The sequence below is a fragment of the Oncorhynchus kisutch genome, unplaced genomic scaffold (genome assembly GCF_002021735.2).
Source record: "Oncorhynchus kisutch isolate 150728-3 unplaced genomic scaffold, Okis_V2 scaffold2545, whole genome shotgun sequence".
In the NCBI taxonomy this organism is placed as follows: domain Eukaryota; kingdom Metazoa; phylum Chordata; class Actinopteri; order Salmoniformes; family Salmonidae; genus Oncorhynchus; species Oncorhynchus kisutch.
The window spans coordinates 14,368-28,318 of record NW_022264490.1 but is presented as its reverse complement, the minus strand read 5'-3'; the positions used below and the strand labels follow the sequence as shown (position 1 = coordinate 28,318).

General features: G+C 48.1%; 1 protein-coding gene across 1 annotated transcript; it reads left to right on the top strand.

The window, feature by feature from the left end:
• Positions 1–20: 20 nt before the first annotated feature.
• LOC109877748 (transducin-like enhancer protein 3-B) lies at positions 21–13,726 on the top strand (the record flags this gene model as incomplete). Its single annotated transcript, XM_031819757.1, is given in 12 exon segments — positions 21–47; positions 49–100; positions 103–170; positions 1,444–1,576; positions 1,735–1,907; positions 5,431–5,504; positions 5,631–5,880; positions 8,890–9,137; positions 9,311–9,458; positions 10,690–10,840; positions 11,117–11,193; positions 11,761–13,726. Coding segments are annotated over 12 exon segments (1,509 nt in total), but the record flags the coding sequence as incomplete, so codon positions are not given.
• Between the last annotated feature and the right edge of the window lie 225 nt (positions 13,727–13,951).

The following is a 13,951-nucleotide window of genomic DNA, read 5'->3' as shown; positions in this document are numbered from 1 at the left end:
TCCTGTTCTCTCTCTAGGACCCAGCCACTCCCAGAGCCAGTCCCGCCCCATTCTCCTCCAGAAAACGGTCTGGACAAATCACGGGCCCTAAAGAAGGACGCCCCAACAGCCCCGCCTCCGTGGCCTCCTCCGGCAGCACGCCCTCCTCCAAAGCCAAGGACCACGCCCATGTGAGTGTGTGTGTGAGGAACAGGAAAGGAGGGGGTAGGGGAAAACAATAGACAGGGGTGAGCGGCTCATACATGGGAGGAAGTGGGGCGATTAAACTGCGAATGAGGGTTGGGGGGCTGGAGAGGAGACACACAGTGCTCTGCTCCTTTCAATATCCTTTATGGCAGGCAGAATAAATGTTCATTGCTTTCCCAGCCCCGGATCGTAAATAAACCGGGGCAATGACGGGGAGATTGCTCTGTCCCATCCTCCATCTCTCTCTCTGTCCCACCCTCCATCTCTCTCTCTGTCCCACCCTCATCTCTTCTCTCTGTGTCTCTGTTCTCTCTGTGTCTCTGTCTCTCTGTGTCTCTGTCTCTCTGTGTCTCTGTCTCTCTGTGTCTATGTCTCTCTGTGTCTATGTCTCTCTGTGTCTATGTCTCTCTGTGTCTGTGTCTCTCTGTGTCTGTGTCTCTCTGTCTGTGTCTCTCTGTCTGTGTCTCTCTGTCTGTGTCTCTCTGTCTGTGTCTCTCTGTCTGTGTCTCTCTGTCTGTGTCTCTCTGTCTGTGTCTCTCTGTCTGTGTCTCTCTGTCTGTGTCTCTCTGTCTGTGTCTCTCTGTCTGTGTCTCTCTGTCTGTGTCTCTCTGTCTGTGTCTCTCTGTCTGTGTCTCTCTGTCTGTGTCTCTCTGTCTGTGTCTCTCTGTCTCTCTGTCTCTCTGTCTCACTCACTCACTCACTCACTCACTCACTCACTCACTCACTCACTCACTCATCCCACCTTCCCTTACCAGTCCCTATGTCAATGTGCTTAATTACTGGTCTAGTCAGGGAGCAAACTACAGAGATCTTGGCTGTGATAACGTGTTTAACTAGTCAGGACTCATGTTTAGGTCCGGGGGTGCATCTGGTTGGGTGGGTGGGTTGCCAGCGATCTGGTTGGGTGGGTGGGTTGCCAGCGATCTGGGTGGGTGGGTGGGTTGCTAGCGATCTGGTTGGGTGGGTGGGTTGCTAGCGATCCTGTTGGGTGGGTGGGTTCCTAGCGATCTGGTTGGGTGGGTGGGTTGCCAGCGATCTGGTTGGGTGGGTGGGGTTGCCAGCGATCTGGTTGGGTGGGTGGGTTGCCAGCGATCTGGTTGGGGGGGTGGGTTGCCAGCGATCTGGTTGGGGGGGCGGGTTGCCAGCGATCTGGTTGGGTGGGTTGGGGTTCTATTGCTTTGTGATTGACATCATTTAGAATTGCGATGGAACACGCTGGAATAAAGCAACATTAATCACACCAAGTCTCTCTGTCAGAATGATAAGTCATCCACGCCGGGCCTGAAGTCTAACACCCCCACACCTCGTAACGATGCCCCCACACCAGGCACCAGCACCACCCCTGGTCTACGGCCCATCATGGGCAAGCCCTCGGGCATGGAGGCACTGGGTAAGTCCTCACACACACACTCATACCCACATGTATACAAACACACTCGCCCGCTAACCACAAAATAGATTAACATGAAAATAACTTCCTTGTAGGTCTGCCCATTTGCCTATGACAGAATCAGTTGTTCTTATGGTCTCTCTCCTCCCTCTCTCTAGCTGCTCCAGCCCTGCGTACCCCTTTGTCCATAGCTGGCTCCTACGCCACGCCCTTCGCCATGATGGGCCACCACGAGATGAACGGCTCCCTGACCAGCCCCGGGGTCTACGCCGGCCTCCACATCTCCCCCCAGATGAGCGTGGCCGCTGCTGCGTACGGACGTTCGCCCATGGTACGCACCCCTAAAACGCCCCCTTCACCTCACATACTCACATTCAGCCTCTCTTCCCTATACACAGTTACTAACACAACACAGTCACACAGGATACAGTGACTAATACAACACAGGCTACAGTTACTAATACAACACAGGCTACAGTTACTAATACAACACGTCACACAGGCTACAGTTACTAATACAACACAGGCTACAGTTACTAATACAACACAGTCACACAGGCTACAGTTACTAATACAACACAGTCACACAGGCTACAGTTACTAATACAACACAGTCACAGGCTACAGTTACTAATACAACACAGTCACACAGGCTACAGTTACTAATACGACACAGTCACACAGGCTACAGTTACTAATACGACACAGTCACACAGGCTACAGTTACTAATACGACACAGGCTACAGTTACTAATACGACACAGGCTACAGTTACTAATACGACACAGGCTACAGTTACTAATACGACACAGGCTACAGTTACTAATACGACACAGGCTACAGTTACTAATACGACACAGGCTACAGTTACTAATACGACACAGGCTACAGTTACTAATACGACACAGGCTACAGTTACTAATACGACACAGGCTACAGTTACTAATACGACACAGGCTACAGTTACTAATACGACACAGGCTACAGTTACTAATACGACACAGGCTACAGTTACTAATACGACACAGGCTACAGTTACTAATACGACACAGGCTACAGTTACTAATACGACACAGGCTACAGGCACTAATACGACACAGGCTACAGGCACTAATACGACACAGGCTACAGGCACTAATACGACACAGGCTACAGGCACTAATACGACACAGGCTACAGGCACTAATACGACACAGTCACACAGGCTACAGGCACTAATACGACACAGTCACACAGGCTACAGGCACTAATACGACACAGTCACACAGGCTACAGGCACTAATACGACAGTCACACAGGCTACAGTTACTAATACGACACAGGCACACAGGCTACAGTTACTAATACGACACAGGCACACAGGCTACAGTTACTAATACGACACAGGCTACAGTTACTAATACGACACAGGCTACAGTTACTACAGTTACTAATACGACACAGCTACAGTACTAATACGACACAGGCTACAGTTACTAATACGACACAGGCTACAGTTACTAATACGACACAGGCTACAGTTACTAATACGACACAGGCTACAGTTACTAATACGACACAGGCTACAGTTACTAATACGACACAGGCTACAGTTACTACTACGACACAGGCTACAGTTACTAATACGACACAGGCTACAGTTACTAATACGACACAGGCTACAGTTACTAATACGACACAGGCTACAGTACTAATACGACACAGGCTACAGTACTAATACGACACAGGCTACAGTTTACTAATACGAACACAGGCTACAGTTACTAATACGACACAGGCTACAGTTACTAATACGACACAGGCTACAGTTACTAATACGACACAGGCTACAGTTACTAATACGACACAGGCTACAGTTACTAATACGACACAGGCTACAGTTACTAATACGTACACAGGCTACAGTAACCGGCTACAGTTACTAAGGCTACAGTTACTAATACGACACAGGCTACAGTTACTAATACGACACAGGCTACAGTTACCACAGGCCTACAGTTACTATACGACACAGGCTACAGTTACTAATACGACACAGGCTACAGTTACTAATACGACACAGGCTACAGTTACTAATACGACACAGGCTACAGTTACTAATACGACACAGGCTACAGTTACTAATACGACACAGGCTACAGTTACTAATACGACACAGGCTACAGTTACTAATACGACACAGGCTACAGTTACTAATACGACACAGGCTACAGTTACTAATACGACACAGGCTACAGTTACTAATACGACACAGGCTACAGTTACTAATACGACACAGGCTACAGTTACTAATACGACACAGGCTACAGTTACTAATACGACACAGGCTACAGTTACTAATACGACACAGGCTACAGTTACTAATACGACACAGGCCTACCCAGTTACTAATACGACACAGGCTACAGTTACTAATACGACACAGGCTACAGTTACTAATACGACACAGGCTACAGTTACTATACGACACAGGCTACAGTTACTAATACGACACAGGCTACAGTTACTAATACGACACAGGCTACAGTTACTAATACGACACAGGCTACAGTTACTAATACGACACAGGCTACAGTTAACTAATACGACACAGGCTACAGTTACTAATACGACCACAGGCTACAGTTACTAATACGACACAGGCTACAGTTACTAATACGGACACAGGCTACAGTTACTAATACGACACAGGACAGTTACTAATACGGACACAGGAAGAGGAAAGAAAAGGTGTTCACTCAAACACACATGTAAACGTACATCAGACTCACGTCTCACTATATATTACATGTCTCCGCAGCGCCACCGTTGAGTTAGCCAACACGGCTGTCGGCTGAAAGACTGTATACTAGCAGCCAATTTACAATGAATTTCCTATTTCAATAGTTCACTTTTTCAAAAAAGTAATTTCTCTCCTCTCTGTGTAAATTGTTAGCTAACTCCAAGGTTTCTATTGCCTAACTCCACTGCTTTGATGTCTGGTGCTACAAGGGAGGGGAATAACAACCCTGTCAAAACACTTCTGTGTGTGTGTGAATCTCCCAGGCTCTCATTAGCATTAGCAAGCTGCTCTTTCACACCGTTACCACAAACCTGGGCGAAGGAATGTAGAATCCCCAGCACTGTATGAAATGAGAGTAAGAATTCCCCTTGTGTCCTACATACTCAGAACTGGTTCAATACGAACCGTGGGTCTCTACTAGTACTGAACCAGGTCAGGCTTCGACCCCTGGTATCGTTTAATTAAGCAATAAGAGCCAAGAGGGTGTGGGATGTGGCCAATATACCACGGCTTAGGGCTGTTCTTATGAACGACGCAACGAGGAGTGCCTGAACACAGCCCTTAGCAGTGGTATATTGGCCATATACCACAAACCCCCAAGGTGCCTTATTGCTATTATGAACTGGTTACCAATGTAATTAGAGCAGGAAAAACTAATGTGTTGTCATAACCGTTGTATATACGGTCTGAACCACCTAGTTTATAAACACAAACAAGACCTGGAAAAATAACTAGAATTGCAGGAAATGAGCTTTAAAACAGCAACAAAAATCTCTGCCCAATGCAACATGTATAGAATTGCGAACAATGTAACTTAAAACTGCAAAACTATCTCTCTGCCAACAAGATGGGTGTGTGAGCTGTTTTGGGTGGCATTGGTTTGTGAGGTGGGGGTTTTGCCACATAGGACATTTGTGTGATCAGACCTTCTGAAATAGTACTAGAGTGCCCCTGTCCTATTTGACACTACAGAGGCAGTGATGCTGTTTCCTGTTTGAACATTTAGCCTAGTTGGCTGCATGGATAGGCCTTCCACTGTTTGTTCATGTTAACATGCTGTCTGTTTTCCCAGGCGGGGTTTGACCCTCACTCCCACATGAGACCAGGTCTGCAAGCCAGTCTCACATCCATCTCTGGAGGGAAACCGTAAGTCTCCAAACCCACTCTTTGTTTAAACTGTTTATCACGAGAGCCTGAAAGTCACAGGTCACAGGTCAAGTCCAACATTTTGGTTCCAAGTTTCAAAACAACTGCCCTTTCTCCCCACGGTAGTGCCTACTCCTTTCATGTGAGCGCCGATGGCCAGATGCAGCCGGTGCCCTTTCCCCCGGACGCTCTCATAGGCCCGGGCATCCCACGCCACGCTCGCCAGATCAACACGCTGAGCCACGGCGAGGTGGTGTGCGCCGTCACCATCAGCAACCCCACGCGCCACGTCTACACCGGTGGCAAGGGCTGCGTTAAGATCTGGGACATCAGCCAGCCGGGCAGCAAGAGTCCCGTGTCCCAACTGGACTGCCTGGTAAGGAGCCGTTAGCGTTTGGACACACACTCATTCAAGGGTTTTTTGGTTACTACATGATTCCATATGTGTTATTTCAAATCAAATCAAATCAAATTTATTTATATAGCCCTTCGTACATCAGCTGATATCTCAAAGTGCTGTACAGAAACCCAGCCTAAAACCCCAAACAGCAAGCAATGCAGGTGTAGAAGCACGGTGGCTAGGAAAAACTCCCTAGAAAGGCCAATACCTAGGAAGAAACCTAGAGAGGAACCAGGCTATGTGGGGTGGCCAGTCCTCTTCTGGCTGTGCCGGGTGGAGATTATAACAGAACATGGCCAAGATGTTCAAATGTTCATAAATGACCAGCATGGTCGAATAATAATAAGGCAGAACAGTTGAAACTGGAGCAGCAGCACAGTCAGGTGGAAGTTGAAACTGGAGCAGCAGCATGGCCAGGTGGACTGGGGACAGCAAGGAGTCATCATGTCAGGTAGTCCTGGGGCATGGTCCTAGGGCTCAGGTCCTCCGAGAGAGAGAAAGAAAGAGAGAAGGAGAGAATTAGAGAACGCACACTTAGATTCACACAGGACACCGAATAGGACAGGAGAAGTACTCCAGATATAACAAACTGACCCCAGCCCCCCGACACATAAACTACTGCAGCATAAATACTGGAGGCTGAGACAGGAGGGGTCAGGAGACACTGTGGCCCCATCCGAGGACACCCCCGGACAGGGCCAAACAGGAAGGATATAACCCCACCCACTTTGCCAAAGCACAGCCCCCACACCACTAGAGGGATATCTTCAACCACCAACTTACCATCCTGAGACAAGGCTGAGTATAGCCCACAAAGATCTCCGCCACGGCACAACCCAAGGGGGGGGCATCAACCCACTCAGGTGACGCACCCCCTCCAGGGACGGCATGAGAGAGCCCCAGCAAGCCAGTGACTCAGCCCCTGTAATAGGGTTAGAGGCAGAGAATCCCAGTGGAAAGAGGGGAACCGGCCAGGCAGAGACAGCAAGGGCGGTTCGTTGCTCCAGAGCCTTTCCGTTCACCTTCCCACTCCTGGGCCAGACTACACTCAATCATATGACCCACTGAAGAGATGAGTCTTCAGTAAAGACTTAAAGGTTGAGACCGAGTTTGCGTCTCTGACATGGGTAGGCAGACCGTTCCATAAAAATGGAGCTCTATAGGAGAAAGCCCTGCCTCCAGCTGTTTGCTTAGAAATTCTAGGGACAATTAGGAGGCCTGCGTCTTGTGACCGTAGCGTACGTGTAGGTATGTACGGCAGGACCAAATCAGAGAGATAGGTAGGAGCAAGCCCATGTAATGCTTTGTAGGTTAGCAGTAAAACCTTGAAATCAGCCCTTGCTTTGACAGGAAGCCAGTGTAGAGAGGCTAGCACTGGAGTAATATGAGAGAATATCATTGTTATAATGGTGTAAGGCATAACAACAGACAATATGGGACGAAGGCTATAACTTAGGTTGGCTGGGCTGTATGCTAGCTAACAGGATAGCCAAGCTGAACAAGCTAGCCTTGTATCTGAGATGATACTGTGACGGTTATCATTAGACATGGACTGAGATACCAAGCCCACTGATGGGCACAGAGGATGCTCTTCATAGGGCTGATGTATGACCAGGGATTTTCTCTGTGCTTGAATTAGACCATTTTCCTGTCCTGCTAAGCATTCAAAATGTTTCGTACTTTTGGGTGTCATGGAAAATGTAAGTACGTTATTTTCATTAGGAATATAGTGGAGTAGAAGTTGTAAAGAATATAAATAGTAAAGTACAGATGCCCCCAAAAAACAACTTAAGTAGTACTTCAAAGTATTTTTTACTTAAGTACTTTACACTGCTGCCTTCAGCCCTCTGAACCCCACATCCACCCTCTGAACCAGCCCTCTGAACCCCACATCCACCCTCTGAACCAGCCCTCTGAACCCCACATCCACCCTCTGAACCCCACATCCACCCTCTGAACCAGCCCTCTGAACCCCACATCCACCCTCTGAACCAGCCCTCTGAACCCCACATCCACCCTCTGAACCCCACATCCACCCTCTAAACCAGCCCTCTGAACCCCACATCCACCCTCTCCCTCCATCTGCTCTTGTGAATGTAATAATTCAAGGCACAGCATCTTGTTCGTCGGCCCTGTGTGTGACGTTTTTGAAAAAGACCTAAAGTAATGATCTTCTGATCGTCCTGCCCCGGTTTGCCATTACCCACCCCATTAGTCATTCTCCCATCCTCCCCATTCATCAGTTTGATACTGTCTCCTGGCCACTTTGGAGAGGGGGAAGGAGCAGAGGGAGAGTGCTGGCTTTGTGACCAGGTCTTATATAGTCATCAGCAAGCTGTTTAATTCATCTGAGAGCCCCGGCCCTCTATTGATCTGTCATTCACATCACCCGCCTCATGGACCCAGTCCAGCTAACACTCTTCTGCCCTTGTTAAAGCTGAAAATGAGTCTCGCTCCACACACCACAGCCGAGGGAAGCCATACTCAAACACACTCTGATGCTTTTATCCTCACACCTGCTTCCAAAGGCACATCTGAGCCATCTTTGTTGCAGGTGCATTTTAACAGTTGAATAAGATGAGGAAAAAGAGGAAACCTGCACACTGCTCTCGCTGGGGTCACGGCTCTCGCTGGGGTCGAGGCTCTCGCTGGGGTCGAGGCTCTCGCTGGGGTCGCGGCTCTCTTAAGCTTTATGTATTGACCTCAAGGCCTTCGTCAGAGCTTCCCTATGGAGATACTGCTCCACCTACATCCGTTCAATTCATCCAATGGGGTTGGAGTCGCCACACCTGCTTTTAAATTAAATCACATTTTATTGGTCTCATTATTTATCAGATGTTATTGCGGGTGTAGTGAAATGGCTGTGTACCTAGCTCCAACAGTATAGCAATATTTAGCAATACATTTGTGTGTCTCACGATACCTGCTATTATCAGGATAACTGGCTGAAGCCCAAGTGTTAACTGGCTCCCTCTCTGTCTCCAGAACAGGGACAACTACATCCGCTCCTGTAAGCTCCTCCCTGATGGCCGCACCCTGATTGTGGGCGGTGAGGCCAGCACGCTGACCATCTGGGACCTGGCCTCTCCGACGCCACGTATCAAGGCGGAGCTCACCTCCTCGGCCCCCGCCTGCTACGCACTGGCCATCTCCCCCGACGCCAAAGTCTGCTTCTCCTGCTGCAGTGATGGGAACATCGCCGTCTGGGACCTGCACAACCAGACCCTGGTCAGGTGAGTGATCCATCTGAAGAGAGTAGAGGACTGGCTGGGAGGGATGTACTACTGCCCATGTGATTTTAGCAGTAATTGAGTAGCAGTAATGATTGGAGTGGGATTACATTGAAATGTCCAAAGCGTGAGTGGAATCACTTGGCTAAGTCCACGGTGTTTGCTGGGTGCTGTAGGCAGTTCCAGGGCCACACGGACGGCGCCAGCTGTATCGACATCTCCCACGATGGGACAAAGCTGTGGACCGGAGGTCTGGACAACACCGTCCGCTCATGGGACCTGAGGGAGGGTCGCCAGCTCCAGCAGCATGACTTCACCTCCCAGGTACGCTCGTATTTATGTTTACGCGCGCGCGCACACACACACACACACACACACAGGGGATACAACGGTACAGTGGGCCCGCGGTTCGGTACGGTTTCGGGATATTTACATTTAAGGAAAAAAATAAACACATCACCCTTTAAACCCTTTAAATTAACTATTTTATTTATCCTGAAACGTTCCATTCAGAAAAATGTCAACATGACTGACTGCCTGGTTTCTGTCTCTACTGTATGACAGCAAGGGGAGAATACAATGAAAAGTGCTTCTTAGCTTTGACGAGCTGTAGGTGCTTTGCCAATGTGGGGCCCAAACCCATCAGCTTCACGGATGGCGTTCACTATGTTTTGTGCGTTATCTGTAGTGGCTGGGATTGTGATATTTGGTCTCTCTAGCTTCCACTCAGTCACAGCATTCATTCATTCTAGGGCTAAGTGTGCTCTGTATGACTCTCATACAGGGGCCGAGTCTGCAACACATAGATCTGCCAGACCAGTACATGGTGAACCGTCAGACCAGTACATAGTGAACCGTCAGACCAGTACATAGTGAACCGTCAGACCAGTACATAGTGAACCGTCAGACCAGTACATAGTGAACCGTCAGACCAGTACATAGTGAACCGTCAGACCAGTACATAGTGAACCGTCAGACCAGTACATAGTGAACCGTCAGACCAGTACATAGTGAACCGTCAGACCAGTACATAGTGAACCGTCAGTGAGGTAGCTTTGACGCCGGTGTCTCTTCAGATGTGCGTCTCTCTGTCTCCCCATTGTCACGTTGGGAGCTGAGAGAATTTGTTTTTAGTTTCCTCTCTCTTCATGGGGCCCCTTTAGGGAGGTTTCCTACTGAGATGTCAGTGCAAATCGTCCATTGGTTGTTTAAGGGGGAGGGGGGTTGCTGTCACTGCGGTTGCCACATTTTGAGACATTGCTGTTGAGTAAAGTTTGTCGGCCATCAGGCGCCCCTTAACGACCACAAGCTGCGTGTCTGGTTCTGCAGATCTGAATGTACAACGTGCCTGTAGTCAGCGCAATGAGCACGTGTTGGAAATGACCTGAAAATGACAGGCGTATCGTAATTCCGCGGTTCACGTGTGCATATTGAACCGTAGGGGGTGTACCGAATGGTTTGACAACATACCTTTGCCGTGTACCGCTGCATCCCATACACACACACACACACTCTATTTTGCCCTGGTTCACCCCCACCTCCCGTCTCCTCCCAGATCTTCTCTCTAGGCTACTGCCCCACAGGGGAGTGGCTGGCAGTGGGCATGGAGAGCAGCAACGTGGAGGTTCTCCATCACACCAAGCCGGACAAGTACCAGCTCCACCTGCATGAGAGCTGCGTCCTCTCGCTGAAGTTCGCCTACTGTGGTAAGAAACATGTCCAGGGTGCTAGACGTCATTTATAACCTCTGTTTATGTAGTTCAAGTGTAGAAACCTTTTTTCTCAAGGAATTGAACCACATTGTTTAGTTGGTACTTCCACTGTACCAACAAGTAATACCAACTGCCCCACATCAGTTGTATTGGGTTAGCTACTAAATGTTAAACCATGTGGACTTGCATTTTGGTGCTTGGAGTCTTGTGCAGGCCTGTCCTGCTTGGTGAGGGCAACCTGGACTCATGTATCATGTCCTGTGTTTAAAGGTAAATGGTTTGTGAGCACGGGGAAGGACAACCTCTTGAATGCCTGGAGGACTCCGTACGGTGCCAGCATATTCCAGGTACTCCAATCAATAACACACACATGAATATACACACTCTCAAACACGCATAGATGCTCACAATCCTGGGACATGACCAGCAGCATGGAAACCCCAGCTACCACTGTCAGTTGTAATCTGGAAAGCCAACAAATCAAATTTATTTGTCACATACACATGGTTAGCAGATGTTAATGCGAGTGTAGCGAAATGCTTGTGCTTCTAGTTCCGACAATGCAGTAATAACCAACAAGTAATCTAACTAACAATTCCACAACTACTACCTTATACACACAAGTGTAAAGGGATAAAGAATATGTACATAAAGATATATGAATGAGTGATGGTACAGAACGGCATAGGCAAGATGCAGTAGATGGTATAGAGTACAGTATATAGATATGAGATGAGTAATGTAGGGTATGTAAACAAAGTGGCATAGTTTAAAGTGACTATCAGTATTGTTCAGAGAATTGTCTTTCAGACCAACCAAGACAGATGGTCACTTTGGACACGTTTAGTTCAGGCAAACACATGATGTGCTCTGAATAGGATCGCTAACGTGTTTTTTACCCTTTACCTCAACAGTCAAAGGAGTCCTCTTCCGTCCTGAGCTGCGACATCTCTGCAGACGACAAGTACATCGTGACGGGCTCTGGAGACAAGAAGGCCACAGTGTACGAGGTGATCTACTAGGAACACCAGTTTGACCCCTCCTCCTAGTGGCCTGACGAGGGGAGCTGCTAGCCCCTCCTCCTCCTCTTACTTCACTCACCACACCCCCTAACCTCAAAGACCACCAGGGATTGGACTACAGACCATGTCGGCTCCCGGATTGGTGCTCAGAAGGCACCATGAACTCTGCTTGGCAGTTGGCCTGGCTATGATTGGCTATCGGGTGCAGACTGTAACCCAATGGGCACTGAAGATGTAAATTGTCTTGCTGTTGTTTGATCTGTTCCTGGGCCTGTTTTTGGAGGGTTTATTTTTGAAGGTGATGAATGTTTCTGTAATATGACTGGACGAAGCGGTGCTTTGTCTTTACAACAGTTGCTCCCTGGACGTCTTGTGAAAATTGTACATAATGGAGTAATAAAGACATTTTATATATATATTATAAATATATATATCTATTTTCATGTCCTGGTGTACTTGTGATGTTTTTGCTTTCGGCCTCTCCCTTCTGCTTGATATTCAAGGGAGAACAGAAAGTAGAATAAGCATTTTTTTGAATTTTTTTTTTGAGGGTGTTGAAGCACGTTCTCCAGGCTGACCTTTTTCCAAATCAAATGGAAATGTCTCTCCAAAAACTAAATGGTCAACCAGAACACGTTTGTGGAGATTCAAATGTGAGTTTTGGGATGTTGCCCTTTTTTTTGGGGAGCTACAAAAATGTCTGGGAAGTGGAGCCTGCCGGCTCAGGCAGAGCCACGGAACTCTGTGGAATACCACAGGACCCCCGCTTGGACCGGCCTATCAGAGGAGACTGGGGGGTCGGCGAGAGGAGGAGAACAATGTAAATTAAAACCATATTAAAGAAACTAACTACTACTTTCTCTGTGCCCTTTTATGACCCGTCTCTTTTACGTCTTGGATGGTGTTTTGGGTCGTCTGGTTGATGTTGAACGATGGACTTAAATTCTACTGGATTATTACTAGTACGGGCTGACAGACTGGGCTTATCGGTGGCTTCCCCAGTTCATATGGCTGGCCCGACACAATCTGAACTAGTACGGGCTGACGGACTGGGCTTTTCGGCGGCTTCCCCAGTTCATATGGCTGGCCGGACACAATCTGAACTAGTACGGGCTGACGGACTGGGCTTATCGGTGGCTTCCCCAGTTCATATGGCTGGCCCGACACAATCTGAACTAGTACGGGCTGACTGACTGGGCTTTTCGGCGGCTTCCCCAGTTCATATGGCTGGCCGGACACAATCTGAACTAGTACGGGCTGACGGACTGGGCTTATCGGCGGCTTCCCCAGTTCATATGGCTGGCTGGACACAATCTGAACATTGAGTCTGGACCTAAATCTGATGTAGAACAACCCACAGGGTCATCTAGACGGGGGGGTTAAGGAGAACATGCTTCTATGGAATCCATTGATTTGATCCTCTATCCTCATTTATCAGTACATCATCATAACCGGACTTGGATTCCAGTCGATATACAGTGCCTGTTAAGTGCTAGGGTTGGCTATTAGGATCTTTCAAAATGTACAACAGAAGTAAGCATTGTGACCAGCATCTACATAATGTTCAGTACCGAGTAGGATGAAGGTGCCTCTGTACGCGGATCTGTTTGGTGCCCAAATGGTACTGAGGGTAAGATGCTCTGTGTCTAAGGGGAATATCTTCCTCCACCGTTCAGCTGTTGGGGGGAACACTCAAATTGTTCACTGCGCCCCAATACCCGCCTTTCCTTCAGTCATAACGAGGGGTGAAGTGTGAGCGTCTCCAATTCACAACCAAAGTATGTAGCAAAACTGTGTCAGCACTGAACATAATGTACAGTTGATGATCATTCAATAAACTGTTGTTTTTTTGTAGAAAGAGTTCCCAGTTCATTTCAATGCAACATATTGTTGAGGAAGCGCACAGTCGTTGTATCAAAGAGCGTTTGAGTACTTCTACGAGAGCCGTGGGTGTCTGTCTGCCCTGACATTAACTTCCTCTTAATAGGTTGGAAAGTAGATACATTTGAGTGTAGTGTCTAAACCACTGGAGTCTTCCACTTATACCCCACACTTGATGTGATACTGAAACACTTGAACTGTT